At 39.3% G+C, this 19,479-nt stretch overlaps 1 protein-coding gene across 1 annotated transcript in view; it reads right to left on the bottom strand.

Moving 5' to 3' along the window:
• Positions 1 to 3,710: 3,710 nt before the first annotated feature.
• The window catches only part of LOC111230241 (GRB2-related adapter protein-like), a 31,629-nt gene continuing 15,860 nt past the window's right edge, over positions 3,711 to 19,479 (bottom strand). Inside the window, exons 4-5 of the mRNA XM_022756908.1 lie at positions 17,007 to 17,175; positions 3,711 to 5,079 (exon numbers count right to left, since the gene is read on the bottom strand). Coding sequence (XP_022612629.1) covers positions 4,894 to 5,079; positions 17,007 to 17,175 — 355 coding nt within the window. The 3' untranslated portion in view covers positions 3,711 to 4,893. The remainder of the gene's footprint in view (positions 5,080 to 17,006; positions 17,176 to 19,479) is intronic.

Below are 19,479 nucleotides of genomic sequence, written 5' to 3'. Positions count from 1 at the left end.
CGGCCATGGTGCATTAACACAGCCACTGTCATCCCGTCGAACGGCCGGGGAGAGAGAGAGATAATGTGAGTTTGAGTGACAACACGCCGGCGGAACCGCCCGACAGGTGTGACCTGACAGACAAAACACACCCACCCACATATATACAGAAACATGCACACCTTTGTCATGTGACCTGTAGGGCTTTCCAACAGCTCTCTCTGTGTTTGTGTGTGTGCTCTGGAGCGAGACCTAGAGAAAGAAGTATACTTGTTTTTTCTAGTTTGACCAGAGAAATGATTTGAAGCCACCCCTCGCTTTTCTAAACCTCATTAAATAATTAGCCTGTCAGTTCCCCATACACATGAAACATCATCTGATAACCATCAGTCGATCTTGCATTATAACCTGAGTGGTGCTGTTTTACCTGTTCTGGCATGTGTCTTAACCGCCCTGCCAGGATGGGAGAGCCCTGGCCTGTGTTTTGAAAAGAAAAAATTAAGCCCATAATTACTTTAAACAAAAGCAAACATAAGATGGAGAGATCAGGATGAGATTAATGTCTAAAAACATTAACTGTAATGAATACACTGTTCAGTTTTTGAAAAAAAATCACAAGAGAGTTCAGTATTTTGTGTCTTGAACCACATTCACCTACCCAGGTGATCATGACTCTGAACATCAAAACAATAGTTTTAATACTAGTTTGATGTTCTTAGTAGTAATTATTGAGGATCATGTCATTTATCTCATATTACGTAAGAGCTCCAACTAAATATCCTTCCCTGGTAATACTAATGAGTTAATCACTGTTAAATGTATGCATCACTGAACAGTGTAAGCCAAAGAAACAAATCTCAAACACATAGCCACTAGGCTGACATGTTTAGAAAACTTTAAATTACGTCACAGTTAACTTGATTATCAGTAGATAACAGTCACATGAGGCAGCCTGGTTTGATCTCTGAAGTCGTTTGTGATGTAATGACATGTCATTAGCTACTCTACGAGACGGTGGGAGAAAAAGCGATTACATTGATGCCTGAAGGTTGACATATGCAGTATGGATGCACAGTAGCATGGTGCTCACTGTGAGGTATTCATTAGTCAGTATGTCTACATGAACATAAATTATTCATTTGCTGTGATTGCTCAGCATGTGTTGTAGCCCACAGGCTAACAGGAAAAAGAAAAACAGGAACGTGGCTAAATGTTTGTCACACTGACGAAGTAACAGAACATAATACTTCAAACTGATTTTGTTGGCATGGAAAGTTACAGATTTTATGTTTTCACACTGATAAGGCATATTAAAATGAAAGGATAGGTTCACCCAGTTTTAACCAAATAATTACATTGCAATTCTCAGTTTTGTGTGAAGAAACACCTTCTTGTTTAGGTTAGCACCAGGAACTTGGGCAGATGTTTTTATACAGTCTATTATTCAGTCTGAAAGCAGCATTGTAAGTAACAGGCTTAACTGCCATAAAAGTTGAAACCTGCACCACTTTTGCTGCAACACAATGCAGCATCATCTGGCAATGAAATACTCGCAAGTGCGCATTCCCAGTAGATTAAAATGCATTGGATAAGCCTTCCAAACTCATGGATAGATTTCTCAAACTGGACTCCTAGATTGTTTTTCATAACACTCTCTCAGGTACCTAAAGCAACATTTTTTTTTTTTAACATACTTAAAAAAATAAAAATGCTTGCTTACAGAGATTCATTTACGATGTATTACCACTTCTCAAGTGATGTGACACCACCTCTGCAGACCTGCAGGCTATAGTGGCTGGACTGTGGAGGATGGTGGGAAGTGATAGTGCTTGGCTTTGGCTTCTTGAGGGCAGCATTACCCTTAAATATTTCCAATTTTGACTCCGTCTGGCTGTGACTGCACATCACATGTTTTGTAACTCTCTGAGCCTCAAGCTGGTATCTTGCTGCCTCGTCCACTGGCCATCTCACCTTTTGATCTGTTTACTTGCTGATTGCCAGTATGTGACTAATTATCTAATGAACTCTTCTTCTGGTTTAAAGAGTGTTTGACCGGTTTGCAGGTCAGTTGTGGTTATTGCTCCTTCCACTGTCAGGGGTTAAACAGCCAGTAGCTATCACAGGGGTTAAACAGCCAGCGGCTATCAATCAGTCAGACTGTTTCAACAGTTTTGTTGTATTTGCTTCTAACGCCTGTGAATATCACTGATGTCACAGCGCACACACCTTCCCCTGCCGCTTGCTCTTTTACTGTCACTCTCATTCATACAGTTGACACATTGCTTCCTCACCTTGCCTTTCCATCTTTCATCAGTATTCTGTTTCCTCGTTGTCTCGTCTCTCTCCTCTCCACATTTTTTTTTATTCTCCAGCCTGTCTCATTTCGCTGCTGTCTCACCACTCGACTTCAGTTTTCCTCCTGTTTGTCTCTGTCTACCTCACTTCCCTGCTCTCATCGGTTACTTTGAACTGAGAGATTTGCTTTGCGACAGTGTGTCGGTGACGTTTAGTATTCTTATGCTGTCTCACATTTCTAGTGTATGACACAAATATGCCATCATAAATGTGTCAGTCTGTCTCACACATACATACCACAGCCCTTTATCTACAGCGCACACACTTCAAAGTGACTATGCAGTTTAAAAAAAAAAAGAACAGAAAACGGCAGTACTATTTCTGGTTACACCTTTAACTCCTTTCTTCCTCTTCTCCTCTGCTGGATGCCCGTTGGGTATTGACTAACTGTCATTGACAAGCCAGAGGTGACTCTGTCAAGAGGAATGAAAAAAGTGGGTTATTAGAAAAACACTAAACAAGCGGAGACAAAAGAAAGAAAAGAAGTGATTCATAAGAGAGGAATTATAGGATGTAACCCTGTTTCCTGCTTTATCTCAAAGATTTCATCCTAGTGAGAGACGTAGCATTTCTCACATAGCACCAGTCAGCTGTCAGAGCACACTGTTCTACATCCTTAATGACATACAGTACATTGAGTGTGTGTGTGTGTGTGTGTGTCTGTCATCAGTTCTCAGTTCTCAGTTCTTATCAAGTGCTGCTCAGTCTCAGACATATAAATGCACTCAGACCTAATATTATGTTGACAACAAGAATTAAATGACAATGGGATTTTCCTTGGCATCTACAGTTTATCATGGGATACTTAAATTTAGTATTTCCTTTCACACACTAATTATAATTTCATTACCATTTACGTCATCAGTCAAACTCTTATTATCATTATTGTATGTATACAGCGGTTCCCAACCTGCGGTCCACGTAGGTATTCCAAAGTGGGCCAAAAAATCATTTGCAAAAAAGTACAATTTTGGTGAAAGGATGTAATTATTAAAAAAGTATAAATAATGTTTTTAAATGTTTTAAAACAAAATGGTCTTTAAAAACATTAAAATGTTTTTTCTCTGTGTCAAATATCATGGCAAATGCCAAGTAATCGCAATATACACTTGAAATTAAGTGGCATTTTGTGCATGAAATTTCATCCTGTGACATTAAATGGTTGGCATGGCATAAAGTGTGTCACAAAGCTTACGGCAAACTGCATCAACAAAGAGGAACAGTGATCACAATTTAAAAGTGCAGGAATATGGTGGACATACTGTACAGGTGGCTACAGAATTATAGCAATATGTCATGGTATTTTGTGTGGCATTCTTGTTTTTATTATATTTCAATACACAGAAATTATTGAACAATAGTGCCCAAACTTCAAGTTCAAAGAGGTATATGTATCACTTTATTTAAATGATTTGTCATTACAGATTAAGGAAGACCGGTCCTAGTTCTCGCTGTCGATCAGATAAGATGTGGTTCTTAAAATATTTGTTGCAACAGAAACAAAGGCTTTATACAATGTTTCATCTTACTTGTAATATATGTATTCTATGATTACACATGAATAAGAATAAATACATAGGAACAAACAAATGATCCATAAATTTCGTTGAGCGTATTACATTTTAAGCTATGTACTGTAATATAAAACAAGGTGGCCTCTGGGCAGTGTGCATTCTCACTGGTCACTGTAACACAGCAACCTCCTTTACTGGTCCACAGAGCACAGGGTTGTACACACACACACACACACAGACACACGCATATATATACACACACACACACAAACATCCATTCCCATTGTCACATACTAAACATACACATAAAGTTTGCAGATATACATGTGTTCAGACGCACATTTTACACACAAATCCCTCCACACACACTCCAAACTACACCAGCCCAGTGAGAGAGAGGAATCTGCTGTGTCAGTATCCACTGAGTGGCCCAAATATTCACAACACAATGACTCTGTGTCTCTCTGCTCAGCTCACCGGATCTCCTCGTGGGAACGGCTGCAAAATACTGGAGCAAATCCTGACTCATCTGCATCGGAGAAAAAACCCTGCCCTTCCTCTACAAGCTCCCATGGGCCACACACTCTTCATTTTTTTTCAACAGGTTAGTGTGTGTATGTCTGTGTGTGTGTTCTTATTTAGCCTGCACCAGTGCTGATAAGCTGTAATAAGTAATTGTGCCCAGGGGTAAGTGTGTGTGTAAGTTAGTCTGTGTGTATAATGTGTGAGTTCTCCACAGTGTTCAGGTCCATATCTGGATTTTTTTTAATTTTTTTTTTAACTTGATTAAAGTGAGGTGGAGTTGTGGAATCAGGTGGAAGCAGTTGATGAGCCTGTAGCAGCTGATTGGGCGAGGCTTATGATTGACATGTGATGTCACAGGGAAAATGGGAGGAGTCAGTAACATATGAGCAGTTCAACGGCAGCTCGTCAGTCATCTGCTCCAGAAATTAATGGGCAAGTGCAGAGCAGGGGAGCAGTGCGAGGGGTGGGGTCAAGACGGCCTGCTGAAGGACCTGGCTCTGTGTTTGATTGACACGTCAGGTCACTGGCAGTGGTAAATAGGCTGGACATACTCCGGTGGGAAGTAGCCCACGTGCCCATGGCAGCGGCCCCTCCAGCGCAGTGAATCGGAGCAGTCAATGAGTTCGATGACGTCACCACGCAGGAAACGTAGCTGGGAAGGGTGGTGAGGGTTGCAGTCAAAGAGAGCGTGTGCATGATGGGGACGCTGTGGAAGAGAGGAAGTAAAATAGGGAGCGAGGGGTTGGAGGGAGGGAACAAAAGAGAAGAGAAAAGTTAATAACTGAAATTCTGGAAGTAGATCTCTATAAACTAGTCTATACACTATACACTAGTTTTCATCATTAGCAGCGAGTCAGCCATTCCCATTCTCCCAACGCTGTATCAGAGCTCTGTTAAATTACATAGTAACGCAAATCCAACATTTCCTGCTGCTCTTTCGCATTAAAAGCTTTCAACTAGCTAAACACTGTGATGCAGTCACAAGAAATGGAAATGTGTTTGTCCTTGAGGTTACTGCTGACTGCAGTCATTTATAAAAATCGTTCACAATACAAGACTTCATAATTTACAGCCTTTCGGTTTAAAATATTGACAGGATGTACACCTCCAACCGCAAATTTATTCTGACATTTTGTCGTACGTAAATCTGCTCATGTCATGTGCATCACAACATCACATGGTGGTTGCCCGTGCCATGATGGAAAAGGTCCAACTATTGAACAACATCTTTAAACATAGTTTGCTTGGCTGTACTTTACAGATGCATGCTTTGCATTTCTGACAAAGTAGCTGTAAGTTTTTTTTTTATGACTGATTTATTGCATATTTTTTTTAATTTAAACAAGCAATTATGGTTTTCTGTGTCAAAGTATACATTTTGTAATTTTTTCCTCCATCTCTTACTCATCTGACTCATCCTTATTATGATTTTTAAGTCTTGAGAGTTTTGAGTTTCTCTTCAAAGAGAAAAATACTTCTCTACTCTAGAATTAACAAAACACATCTTTAACTTTACTTAAGCAATATTTAATATTTAAGTTACTAAAATACTTATACTTATTTGACTGTAATACTCTTATACATAATACGTAGTTGTTCACAGATACAGATCTTTCAACATGGATTAAAAATAAGAATTCCAAGTCTTTCAAAAGCCCTCTGTCTTGAATTGCTAGGTCTTCTGTTGGTTTGGAAAATTCCCCTTTGAGTGAAAAATTCATGATAGTCGATACAGTTGTTTGCAAGCTCCTGAAATGTTTGAGAGGTTTTCTCTCATGATACAGTCGGTGAATTTTTAAATGGAGTGTTTTGTGGGAGCATTGCTATTTTTTTTTTTGCTTCTATGGCTGCATTACAACGAAACAAAAAAGATTTTTACACCACCACATGGAATAAGAATTCCCAGGTATGTGCTCCGAAGAGCTCGGGTCTGATTTTGTGTGGTTGCAAAAGCAGCATGTGTATTCAAGTTTCTTTAAAGAACAAAAATATTTTATTTATCATTTTCATTCACATAATCTAATAATCTAGTGTGGGAGTCTCTGACCAAGACAGCAGCAACAGCAGACAAAATATAGACATGAGACTATATATGAATACTCAGTGATGACCAGTAATATTTTCTGCCGAGTTATAAACATCATGGCTGCTGCGTCTGTGTGGTGGGTGAACAAGGTCTGCACACACTGCCAACTGAACAGGTTTTAAAGATTGACATGACCAGGTGACAGCTAGGTTATAAACCGTATAGTTCTGATAGAAGATGACAGATTTCATGCAGATGAGAGAGAAATGGCCTCTTTGGATTCATTGTTTTAATATTTTAACAATGTACGGACGGACAACCCAAAAACATAACGCCTGTGGCCCTGGCTGTCGCCGGCGCAGAGGCATAAAAACACAAAGAAACGTGTTTGAATACGTGACATACTGACACACGGACAAGACAGTGAGAGGCAGACAGAGGTGATGAGGTGGACAGTTCAAATATACACCTGTAAAGCTACATTTCTCTACTTCCACTCCTACCTGGCAACAGAAGTTTATATTGTTTAAACATGGCAAATCCCAATAAGGGAAGGTATTTTAGATTGCAGCTGCACTTTAATAAGGTGTGTATTTCCTCAAAACCTCACCATGTACAACTTCATGAAACATGAAAATCACGCCACACAGCTCCTGTCCTCATAAACATTGTTCATTATTGACTACACCTGGGTTTCATCAGAGCACAGCTTTAAACAGAATAAATAACAAAATGGTAATTTACAGAAAAACATAAGAAACAAAAGCAGAAATGGAGTAAGACACAGACAGGAAGACAGAGTCCAGAATGATGTGTGTGAGTGCGTGATAAGATTACACATCTATACACACGCACCTACTAAAAACAACTCTGTTTAAACTGCAAGGCAAGGTGAGCTGCTTTCAATTCAGCCAGCAGACGATGTGCTTTCACCGTCTCACTGTGTTTTTCTTTGAGATCACAAAAAGTAGTGTTTTTCTTCTCCCCTGATAGTCGGCCCCCTCTGATCTCCGTTGACTGGAGAAGTAAAAGCAGTTTAAGAGTAGCAGAATAAAAGCAGCTATTTTAAGGAGAGTACCTTGAACTTAACTAACCTCTTAGCTGTCAGTTGCACTCCCACAGAGAAACGTGGATGTGATATGAACAGGGAGGGAACAGAGAGACTGGAGAGAATGCCTTATGTGTGTGATGGGTATCTGTGTGTTGTAATTCTTCATTTCTGTGGAGTGCTTTGTTTTAGACCAAGGTCCAGGGTAATGGCATCCAGGCAGAGGCAGACACACGCACGTACGCACGCAAGCATGCACGCACGCACGCACACACACACACACACACACACACACACACACACACACACACACAAACAAATACACTCACAAAGCACACAGCAGGATTAGGATCAAGAGACCGAGACACAATCTATCAGTCCCACAAATATATAAAATCCTCATGGTGTTATCCTTTATTGTTCCAGTGTTCTAGTCTAGACTTCTAGCTTGTGGGTGCATGCACGTACGCCGCACAAGTGTTTGGGTGTGGGAGAGAGCAAGTATGTGCAGGCCTCTGTGCAGTCAGGTGTGAGTTTGTATGTGCAACCTGTGACTTTTGTGCATGTGTGGTTGTGTGTGTGAAACAGCACAGGAAGAACCCATTCATTCATTATTTCTGTGCCCGCTTGTGAGGAGCAGCAGTTTGGAAGGAGAAATATGGTCGCTCTATATCAGCTGCACTCGGCCGCCCTGTGATCAGTGTCCTCTCCAGCGCTCGCTCCAACCCAGAGAGAGAGCCGACAGCGGAACAAATTACTCCATAACATCAATGGACTACAGCTTTGTACTAGATTTGTCTCTGCACACACACACACACACACACACACACAACACACACACACACACACAGGGCTTTTAAATCAGAAAAAAAACTGCCTCTGACACTCCTTGTGTTTCCACTTGAAAATGACAAGTTGTCAAAAAGAGGGCAAAGTTTTGCATGAACAAGCTTTGTGTTTGAAGAATAAGCTTAGAGACACAAGGATATAGGGGATATGCTGGTGGGAGAATTGGAAAAAAAAAAAAAAGACTGAGAATTATTTCCATTCCTGCCATAGTGAGATAACAAATGATCTAGGGCCATGTAATGAGCTGATGTGGAATTACTTTGGAAAAGACTAACCGCACAATGGGAGGGACAACACAAAAAGCACTGGAACATGATTCATAGATTAACCCAGTCCTCGACAGACTCTGTGTCTGCGATGTGGTGGTGTCAGAAACGGTGAGAAAGACGAGTCGAACAGGGAGTAATCAGCCGAAGACAGCGTTTCCATGAATCATTTACAGTACGTTGGTTGAAGTTAAAATTACTGTTCATTCAATTAATTATCTACAGGTCTAAAGGGAGCAATGAAAGGAGTAGTTTTTCTTTGTGTTATTGTGCTTTTAGAGTCACAGCTTAAAGCTTGCAATGGTATGTTGGTAACTGAAGAGCGAGTATCTACTATTAATATTTAATATTCTTACTATATATATTTGACAGAGAGCATACACAATGAGAACACAAAGGCATGGAAGAGAACTGCTAAATGAACTGGAAGAATATTAGGTCTAGTATCATGTACAAGGATAGAAAAAAGGTTTACTGCGAATACCAATGGAGTTGTTTTGTTTTCTCTCTGACATCACCATTTCTGTAAGTGGCCCCTTGATAAAGCCTTAGTTGTAAGGGTGTGTGGAGACATACCGAGTGAAATACGTGCAGCGGGCATTGGAGCGTTGTTGATGCTGAAGGCCAGGACGAAGCCGCACAGATACAAAGACCAGCTGATGGCCACTTTTAAAAAAGGGCCAGTTGCGATCTAAACTAAATTAAATGTTTTGACTGTGTTTTAATCTGCGGACCTGGCTACAGCACAACAAGGATCACTGATTTGTTGGATTACAGATGACTGTACAGATAAGATCAATGCAGAAAAGTTAAGATAGAGTTTATATGATCTTGTCTCCCCATTCTACTAAAGCTGAAGATCAAAATCAATTAATTAATAGATAAAGAATTAAAACGATTCTTTTGTGGAAATAAATTCAGGGACTTTTTCGACATTTGAAATGATTGGATTCTGAGATGAGTCCAAAATACTGTCTAAATTCCTCGCACAAGATTTAGATCTTCAGGAAAAAACCTATATTAAATAATCAGTATAACCTCACCAATGTAAGACAGGTTAGACAGTTGGTTGCATTTACAAAATTGTCAATGCGTGCATAATTTTATGGCTAAATCACTGTCAATTTGTATCTTTAAAATATATCATAGAAAATATAATTGACCCCTTAAGACTCTAATTAAAACGGTAATATGTAGTACAATAAACAAGAACACAGACATAAAGCTATGACTAAGCTGCTGTGATCTGATGTGGAAAGACAGATTAAGACTAAGGCCACAAAGCTATGTATGTAAACACAGCACCTTCAACACGCCACCCTCAGCTATGGGGCATGTGTGACCTTATCTCCAGGTCATGATGAAGAAACATGGTGACCTACAGTTCAAGAAAAGTCACAGCCAGTGTGCTAATGTTGGAATGATACAAGTTACTATTTATGACCAACAAAAAGTAACTCAGATTTGAATAATTGTTTAGTTTTGCAATCAATCTCTGCAATGGCGCTTTGCTTGCAGTGGTCAGTAAGGTAGAAATAAAGCACATACCTTGAGAAAATTAAGAGAAGATTATATCAAAGATAACTGTTACAAATATAATGTAGCTTTGTAGCTATACAAGATTATCTATGGGGCTATATGGGTAAAAGTTTTTAAACGTATTCACGCATCTATTTCCAAGTATTTCTGGGTTTGTTAATTTTAGTTTTATCCCAGTTTCAATGTTTTCTGCCTTTAGGGTACACAATACAGTCTGTACAGTCATGTATGTAAACTTAGCCCACCTAGCACGCAACGCTTATCAGATCTAAACATTAGTACAGAACAACAAGGTGACCTATGACCACATCATTCAGACCTGAGGCAGAATAATATAGAATAAGTACTGTTTACTGTCACGAGGAACCTTAAATAATCATGTTAATGATGTTAAAGCATTACGTCTGACCTGGAGCAGATCATACAGTATGATATAAAAGTAGTTTTGTTCTCTATCTGGAAATAATCCTGGGATTTATCACATCATGGGATACTGAAAAAAACATAAAATATCATGAATGGGAATAAAATGTAATAACATTAAATAAGAAGAAGCTTATTGTATTATTCAATCTAAAGCCACAATCTGAGCTCTTACACTGAACAGCAGTGCTGTGATTATTTTGTGTAACTCATTTGTTGGGAGTCTGATAAGATTTGCCTTTAGAAGTCTTTAATGGATTCATCATTCTAAGACTTGTTAGAGTGTTGAGTGCTGTTAATTGAGCAGTAACAGCCTGAAGAATGAAGATGAAATGATTACACAATTAATCAGTCAACAGAAATTAATTAATTAAGCCTATGTGATAATTAATTTGTTGTTTCAGTCATTTTTCAAGTAAAACTGCCAAAAATCTTTTTTTATATATTACTGTAGATTGAATACTGATGGTCAGATATAAGAACCGGATGCCACATTGGGATTTGAGAGATTACAATGGACTTTTTGACTGTTTTCTAACAGTTTACAGATACAACTATTAACCAAATCACTGAGGAAATAATCATTAGTTGCAGCCCTACTAAAGATATGATAAAGGTTTGTGAATAGACAGTGATTGATCAAATCATTGGAGCAGCTCCATTTTACTATATTATCCAAAAAAACATCTAAAGAGTCAGTAAGAGATGACTGTTAGTAACGGTTCATTCACTTAGAATTCAGAGCCAGCTGACTAACTGGTTCCATCATCGCAGTAAAATGTAATAGAGATAATAAATGGAGTATAAGATAGCAATAAAATTAACAAGCATGAACATCCTCTGAAAGTCTTCAATCCATTTTACAATAGGAATAATTACCCATAAAACAGGAAAATAATGCAGCATCTGTGTAAGTTCTTTACCCACTGTTCATATTTCATACAGATGTTATCAAACAGACAGTGTTACTTTGCTTGAGTTTGTCAGTCATGGCAGACCATAGATCCAGTGGATAGCTTTAATGGTCACAGAATGATAGCTTTGAATTAGCAATTTGAGCAGACAAGAGGTCAGTTATTGTTATTATTTTATTGTTTTGCGACAGTTTTATTAGCACAAGGTTAAAGGTCATGACACCAGCACCTCAGCTGAGAACAGACAATAGCCAGTGTCGGTGGCAGAGCGACATAAATTACTTTTTAACAAAAAGATTCTCAAAAAGACCCAGTGTTGTTCCCCTGTGTTAGCTGCTCACATTAAACAGATTTAGAACGTGACAGTATGTAGGTCATACAGTTTATCACACTCCCATGGGATGGCCGCCATTATCTTTCATTTAACTACCTTCATAATGCCCGAAAGCTAAATTCCTCACATGCACCTGCTCCAGCTGCATTTACTCCCTAGTGATTTAGAACATGCATGAAACTGCAGGGCTGCAGACTGTGACCATTTAGTCGCATCTTGAGACCATTTTCAGACAGACCTACTAAATTTTATAACACAGTGTGTGTATGTGTGTGTGTGCGTGTGTGAGATAGAGAGTGATTAGAGTGGAGAGAAAACGCGAGGGATAAGTCGGGATGTGAACAATTCTGTGCAAGATGTCAGCTACCCCATGTCGGTTTGTAAGTACTCTCACTTTTGCTCGGCCCTTTGGTGGCAATGAAACAAACTATCTATTCATTTTTCAAAAGAAAAGATCACTCAGACCCTCCTGTGCCCCTAGAGTCCCAAGAATCTGATGAGGACAATTCAGACGAGGAATCAGCATGAAAAACGGCAGAGCCCTTCTCTTTCTGACAGAAAATGGATTGCACAGTTTACATTGCAAAGAAAGGAATACCAGGTATTCTATGTACTTCTCTCGCTGCGGCCCAACATTTGCAGGGAAAACTAAGTCTGCCATCTTGAGTGCAAACTTTAAAAATTTAAATTCAGTCTATTTACTACCAAAGCATTCATAAGTCACACAGTTAAGATGGAAAAAATACGAATATGTCACGTTGCATGTCGATTTCAGTGGTGCTCCTAAATTTTCAGTCGGGAGCACCAGTGCTATACCAGAGGAAAGAGTTAGTCCGAAGCCCTGAAGCTGTTTCGGTGTGAGGCCAGATGTTACTAAACAAGAAATAAATTTGTGAGACGCTGCTGTGTGAAACAAAAGCCTATTTTTGGGATCAAAACCTGTCGGCACAGCACCAGTCTGCTTTCTATTGCCAGTTACAGCACAACGCCATCTGAGTCATAAATCAAGTTTAAGAAAATAAAAGTTGATGAAAAGCTCAAATCCTGCTGGCTTGTGTGCTCCATTTACTCCATTACACTTACACAACAGCAAGTATATGAAGAAATTACGAATAAAAAGACTTATTGAAGTAAAGATTACACATCACAGAGATCAATACATGTGGATCGTCTTCAGAAGATCATAAGATTCAGACAGGCTTACCTACTCAACACATTTCAACCAATCACATTTTCTTCAAGTGCTGCTTGTGGTCATGATCCTATTCCACTATATTGCTGTTGTGCTCTAGCCCATTCTTTCAGGTTTGTACTTTATATTTGTGAAGACATATTGCGCCTACCTTTTAACTATAGGGGCAGAATCCACATGAGACTGGGGGGAAAAAAGTGAGAGAAATATAGTGTGCTGCCTTGCCTGAAATACCAATACCTGTCTCAAATTTTAAAAAAATCCCCCTGGGGAAATGCCACACACACAGTAGGATGTGTGTGCATGAGTGTTGAGGTGTCATTTCCATAACAGCACAGTCTTCTCTAACCTCACTTCCTATCTGACTACTACCACTAAGCAGCAGTGGTTGGCTATCTTCTATGTCAGTGCCTAAGAGGCCAATGTCTCTTTGCTTCTATATCTTTACTGTATGCAGAGCAGTGAGTTGATAGTTGACAGCAGGGTTCACAAAGTGAACCTGAGGAGTCAAGGAGTGGTCACAAATAGATCCCCATCTGCAGCACTGAAACAGATGGTAGCATGATGGGCAAAGAAACCTGGAAGCTGTTCTCATCTGCTTAAGAGTGGCTTTGGGCTGATGCCTTTTAAAGAAGGACATTAAAAGCCTTCAAACCCCATTAAAAGGGCCACGGATTTTTAACAAGGACAAACACATCAGATCTGAGATGTTTTACATCTCCAAAGCAATTTTGAAACTTTTTTACTTGCTTTTTGCTATTCAAATTATACCTTTGAAGAAGCTGCTCTGCTCTGAGAAATGATTACAAGTATTTTTGGCCCTATAAAGATCACTATAAACACGACTGTCACTGAGTGACTGACTGACTGTCTGACTGATGAAGTTACACCATTGGTCAGCCAAATGCCATGTGACCGAGTGATAAAGCTACACCACTGGTCGGTCGGCTGTGTTGGAGTTGGAGTTTGGTTGTTGCTCTTTCAAACTGATTTGATTCAAACAAGCAATGCTGCCAACATTTCCTGACTTATTTTCAAAAAAGCAGCAGACGTAGTGATTTTTTTTCTTTTTTTTGGACAAACTTTTGTTACTTTCCATAGAGGGGAGTTGCCTGTATTTCCCTCCGCAGGCACAACCATATTTGCTGACCACATGGCAGCTGACGTGAATGACCTTCTAACTTTTTCTCTGAGAGAGCATTTTACATATGAATATATCTTTTATATCTCTTTTTATCTTATGCGTTTGGAGATTTTGTCAGACGACATCACTGTTATAAAATTGGGATTTTAGCAGAAGCTTGGCGATAGCTTGGAAGTGACAGGTGGTAATATGTAGTCTTAATGGGTCATGTTTCAGTCACTATTTCATATTTTGTCCATACATGTAAATGAGAGCAGCTTTATTAGAAATTCGGCTGAATTAAAATACTGCATGCGTGAGCAGAGAGACTAGGAGAGAAGAAAACAGATAGAGGGTTGAAACTGGCCGACACTAGGCAGCTCCTGAAAGAGTTATTTCAGGCTTTCCCTGGAAAGAAATCTCTGATGCATAGTAAATTATGTATTTAACATTGTTTGGAAGCAGCAAAAGAGTTGCTTTAGCATGAGTGTACACAGATGTAGTGAAAAGCGAACATGCTAACATTAAACAGCAATGGTTGGTTTGTTAGCATGCAAACTTTTGCTAATTAGCACAAAACATAAGTACAGTTGAGGTTGATGAGAATGTTATTAGCTTTGCAGGTGTTTCATTATAGATAGAAGTTAAAATTTTGATCTGATTGTGACACTAGAGGAAAAGTCAGGCGATCAGCAAAGTCACCTGGAGTCATCCGAACATTCGTACAAAATTTCAAGCAAATCCGTCCATTAGTTTCTACATACTTTATTCTAGACCAAAGTGACCGACCAGCAGACCAACAATGGTCTGTTTTTAGTCGTGCTAGCATGGCTAAAAAAACAAAGCAAGCTGCCTTCACGGCTCAGTTGACACTGCTGAATAAATCGCTGAGAAGTATGGAATGTGCATTAAAAAAAAAAAAAAAAAACTTTTTATTCTGGGCATTGCCATGGAAACAGGTGTTAGACCGAAGGCACAGTCTAACTGAAAACAATGCACTCCCGGGAATCCCAGGTCTCTTTGTTGAACTCCTTATCATCTGAATATGAGTTTACCCTCCCTGTTGTAAATCAAATATGCTCTCCATGAGGCAGCTCTTTCTCACCCGACTATGACTTTACATTTGACTTCTCTCGGTGATCAGCGCTGCATCTTCGGCCCTCTGACAGCTAGTGGTCTATTCTCAGGTGCCAAGCTACAGAAGTGAATAGGATGTGATACGTATTAGCACACGGCTGGTGTTACAGTGATACAAACATGCTGTCATGTCAGGATCACTGTGGATCAAATCCCTCCGTAGCGACCGGGATCGCCTGCGGGTGTGGCTTGCCTGCGACTCCCTGGCATAGTTAACATGCAATGTGATCTTGTCTGCATAATGAGTTCACAATAACAACAACAGCAGCTTCTCCCATGGTGACACCGTCATGTGAATTACCTGTCGTTTCAATTTTCTCTTGCTAAAACTGACAGAAAACTTTGAGAATATGCTGATATTTGGGCTTTTGGGTTGGATTACTAGTTCTCCTTCCACAACATTATTGTGCTGTTACAGTGATCTAATCTACACGTTAATATAATTCAGTTGTTCAATTGTTATTAATTATCCAAGAGCATGAGATCCAGATAAGATTAAAGATTAAAATGATTTCAGCCTGACCTATAGAGAGAAACTGGACTCAGCTCAACGAAAAATAATGTTCTGTCCAGACTTGATATGAAGGAGCTAAATCATGTCTGAAGTAAATAAGTGCTTAATTTCCTTTAAAATATGTTTTCTTTAGCGCTGCAGTACTCTCCTCCTCTGGCTCAGTGCCTAGGATGACTGATTTGGCTCTGCTCCTAACCAGCGGCAGTCCTGTGATCTTTCATTACAAGCTGCACCTCTACGGCAAACCCTGCTGCAACAGTCACAGCTCCAGAAATTTGACCAACATATGGACTGTTCCCAAAGCTGTCAGCTCCATTAAAAAAACTGGTAATGCCTTCAAGTCACCACGAAATGAAATATGAACACCTGGGTAGCTTGTTATGTTTGTACTAACATAGTGATTTGACAACAGATTGGTTAAAAAAAAAAAAAAAAAACATTTATCAAAATTCAGTTTCACTGGCAGCTTAGATAGAACAGGGATATGGAGGGAGACAGAGACAGATGATGGCAAGAGCAGATGTGTTTTTAAATGGTTTGGAGGAGATTTGAAATGACATTGCAAAAAATAAAATAAAAATAATAATGCTGAATTGATAAGGACTTAGGTGAGTTCCTGGAAAGTGAGACAGAAAGAGACAGTTCAGAGATAGAAACGGCAGCATTTCCTGCTGATTTATAGTATGAATAATAAGACGTGAGAAAGCCAGATTCATAAATTCAAAACGGGAATGTTTTTATAACAGTGCTTTAGTTGTATATTTCAGCAGTTGACGCAGTAACAGAATGCCTAAGAGGAAATTAGTAAAGATGACACTGAGAAAATGAATCGTGCGATGATAAGATGATCATTTTATGTTTAAGTTAATTCTGTTGTTATAATTATTTTGATATTGACTTATTATTCTGTGATCTCAACGTAAGCTTTCTAACTTACCAATTTATTACAATGATTTTAAAATAATAGTCTTTGCAAATAAATAGCCATGTAAATAGCCTATACACAATATAAACCAGTCACAGTTACAGGAAGGACTTAAATTTGTTCAACCTGAAATTTAACTAATAGATAAGCTAACCCTAACCCATCTAATCTTGTGTTCTACCTACATTTTTTTAATTAGTTATTTGTCTAATTTGCCTTAATTGCTATGGTGAAAATGAAAACTGTAAAAAAAAAAAAAAAAAAATTGTTGTTTGGGGTTTTAAATTTTTTAGGCAACTAAATTGCATAAAGAAAACAAATAAACAAGAAGTCACATGCTCACCCTGGCGAAGTGCTCCGGGTCTCTCAGAAAGACGGTCCTCTCCTTAGCGATGCTGTTGCTATGGTAGAACTCCACCAGCTCGTTGAGAGAGGAGAAGAGCTCATCCCACACGTAATACTGACCACAGCGATCCTGCAGCACCTTGAAATGCTGAACATGGTCCCCATAACTGCAAAACAAATAAACAGACAGATAGAGAGAACTTTACAACAGTTTCTCATCTGAAAAAGGGCATTTATGAAGCTATCACCTCCCTCATTTAGCTTCAGTGGGTTCATGGAGTCAACACCAAAATGTTTCTCTCTGAGTTCAATGTTGCTGTAGTCAGATTAAGAAAAAAATGAAGTGATATTTCTTGAGCGTGTTGTTGTCACATCGCAGTCTATAGCAACAGTGAAGATTAAAGATGGTCATCATCATCCGATCTTCTCAGACTACAGTGCATCTTCACATCACAAGTTACATTTTGCATACAATAAATGTGGAACGGCTTTGGGTTGATAACAACACTCTTGGCCTTTGGTCCTCTCATCCGCCCCTTTCACTCCACAGCTGTCAGCTGTCAGAGCTGGCATGAATTCAGAGCAGTCCTGTTCATTTTTCTCCTCAAAAAACACTGGAGTCACTTTTATTTCCTATTTAATTTTGTCTTCATTGATGTTTATCTATTTCAACCAGGTTAGTACTGAGTGTTCACTAAAACGGACAAAGCAATACAAAAATAGACCAGGAGGCTGACACAGCCACAACATTTATAAAGAGAAACCCACACTGAAAAACTGCGGAAAATCTATGCAAAATGTAAATAAATATAATAAGTAGAAAATAGAGACAATTATCAGTGGAGCCTTTTTTTAGTATGTGTGAGTCATATTTTGGAATTAAAAGAGCAGACTATGGCATTTACATGGGCCGCTCTGTGGGTCTGGGGGAGTCTGTGCAAAGCAGATGATGTCAAACAAACGTATGTAACACCCATTTAGATGTGTATTCCTTTACGAGAAAAAAAAAATTAGCACAATAAAAAAAAAATAAAATTAAAAAAAATTGTACCAGTAGTTTTGATGAATGCAAGGTTGGCAGGGGAAAAAAATAATTTAGTGTAGCCAAAAAACAATGAAATGAAGCCAATGGCACAAACAAAAATAGACACAGTTTTGGAGTGCAGGCCTTGTTGCTGTGATTAAAAGAGTTTGGCCAGTGTTCATTGGCAATCATACCTGCTCCCCTATCCTGCTCTGTGGTGGTTGCTAAGTAACTTGCCAGCTTATCTTTAGAAATCTGGACATCTCACCATGATCGTACTGTTATATAACTGCACCTAATATGCAGCGGAAGTCAATACAACTCCCCCATATTTCTAAACACATCAGAGAGTAGGTGTGTGTGTCAGCCTTATGTTAATGATGATAAAAGCTCATTTCCCCTGTTCGTAAAAAAGATGATAATGCAGTGGGGAAAACAGTGCTAACATCCTCATTTTCGTGTTTTTTATTGTAACATCATTGATGTCTATTAAGATACAGCAGAGTCTTCCTGTAAGTGATTTGTCTTTTCTCTAAAACGAGTACAATTCGGCATTCATGGTTTAACCTCACCAAACTCCTCCTCAATCTAGTCTGATGGGCACTGTTCCAAGCTCAGAGAAAGTAAATGAGCTTGGGCTTGTTTCACCCAGAATTTCTTTCTCTATTCAGCCGCCGAGCTTTGTGAACAAGCAGGACTGACTCCCTGATGACTGGATGGCATTCAGCTACACCTCCACCCTGCCCTTCTTTCTCTGCTTTCTCTGTTTCACCCTGCATGTCCTCATTTCTCTCCTCTCACCCTCAGTCCATGTCCCAAAAAAATGATGAAGCTGTGGTGTGGAAAAAGGCGGTGTAATTCAAGCCAATTTGGGACGTTTTTTGACTGATTTTTGGATTGACACTGTTCCAGCCTCTGTAGTCTTTGAGCATTAAGTCATTCTGTGTGAGCAGCAGTGTTATCTGTCAGTCTTTTTTTTTTTTTTGCTTTTGCTTTTGCCTCAGGGTCTGTATTCCTGTCTGTGTTCTCACTCTTCTCCATTATCTGACTTCTATCTAACTTTTCCCTCCCTGTTGCAATTATGTGCTCCACTGTGCCTCCGCTGCCTTTCTCGATTCAGCCTTACCCTTCCATTGACTCACACACACATAACACAAAGTCGTGATGTTCTCTGAATGATTTCCATTAGCCCCACCAGTGTCCCTAGTTGTCCGGCACCCTCTGCTGCACCCTAATGGTGGGGCCTTTTTTAGTATGTGTGAGTCATATTTTGGAATTAAAAGAGCAGACTATGGCATTTACATGGGCCGCTCTGTGGGTCTGGGGGAGTCTGTGCAAAGCAGATGATGTCAAACAAACGTATGTAACACCCATTTAGATGTGTATTACTTAATGATATAAATAAGTTTTATATCTAATCGCTAATTTATATCTTAGAGTTTAGTAC

The sequence above is a fragment of the Seriola dumerili genome, unplaced genomic scaffold (genome assembly GCF_002260705.1).
Source record: "Seriola dumerili isolate Sdu_G_001 unplaced genomic scaffold, Sdu_1.0 BDQW01000260.1, whole genome shotgun sequence".
Taxonomy (NCBI): Eukaryota; Metazoa; Chordata; class Actinopteri; order Carangiformes; family Carangidae; genus Seriola; species Seriola dumerili.
This window is presented reverse-complemented; position numbering and strand designations above follow the sequence as displayed.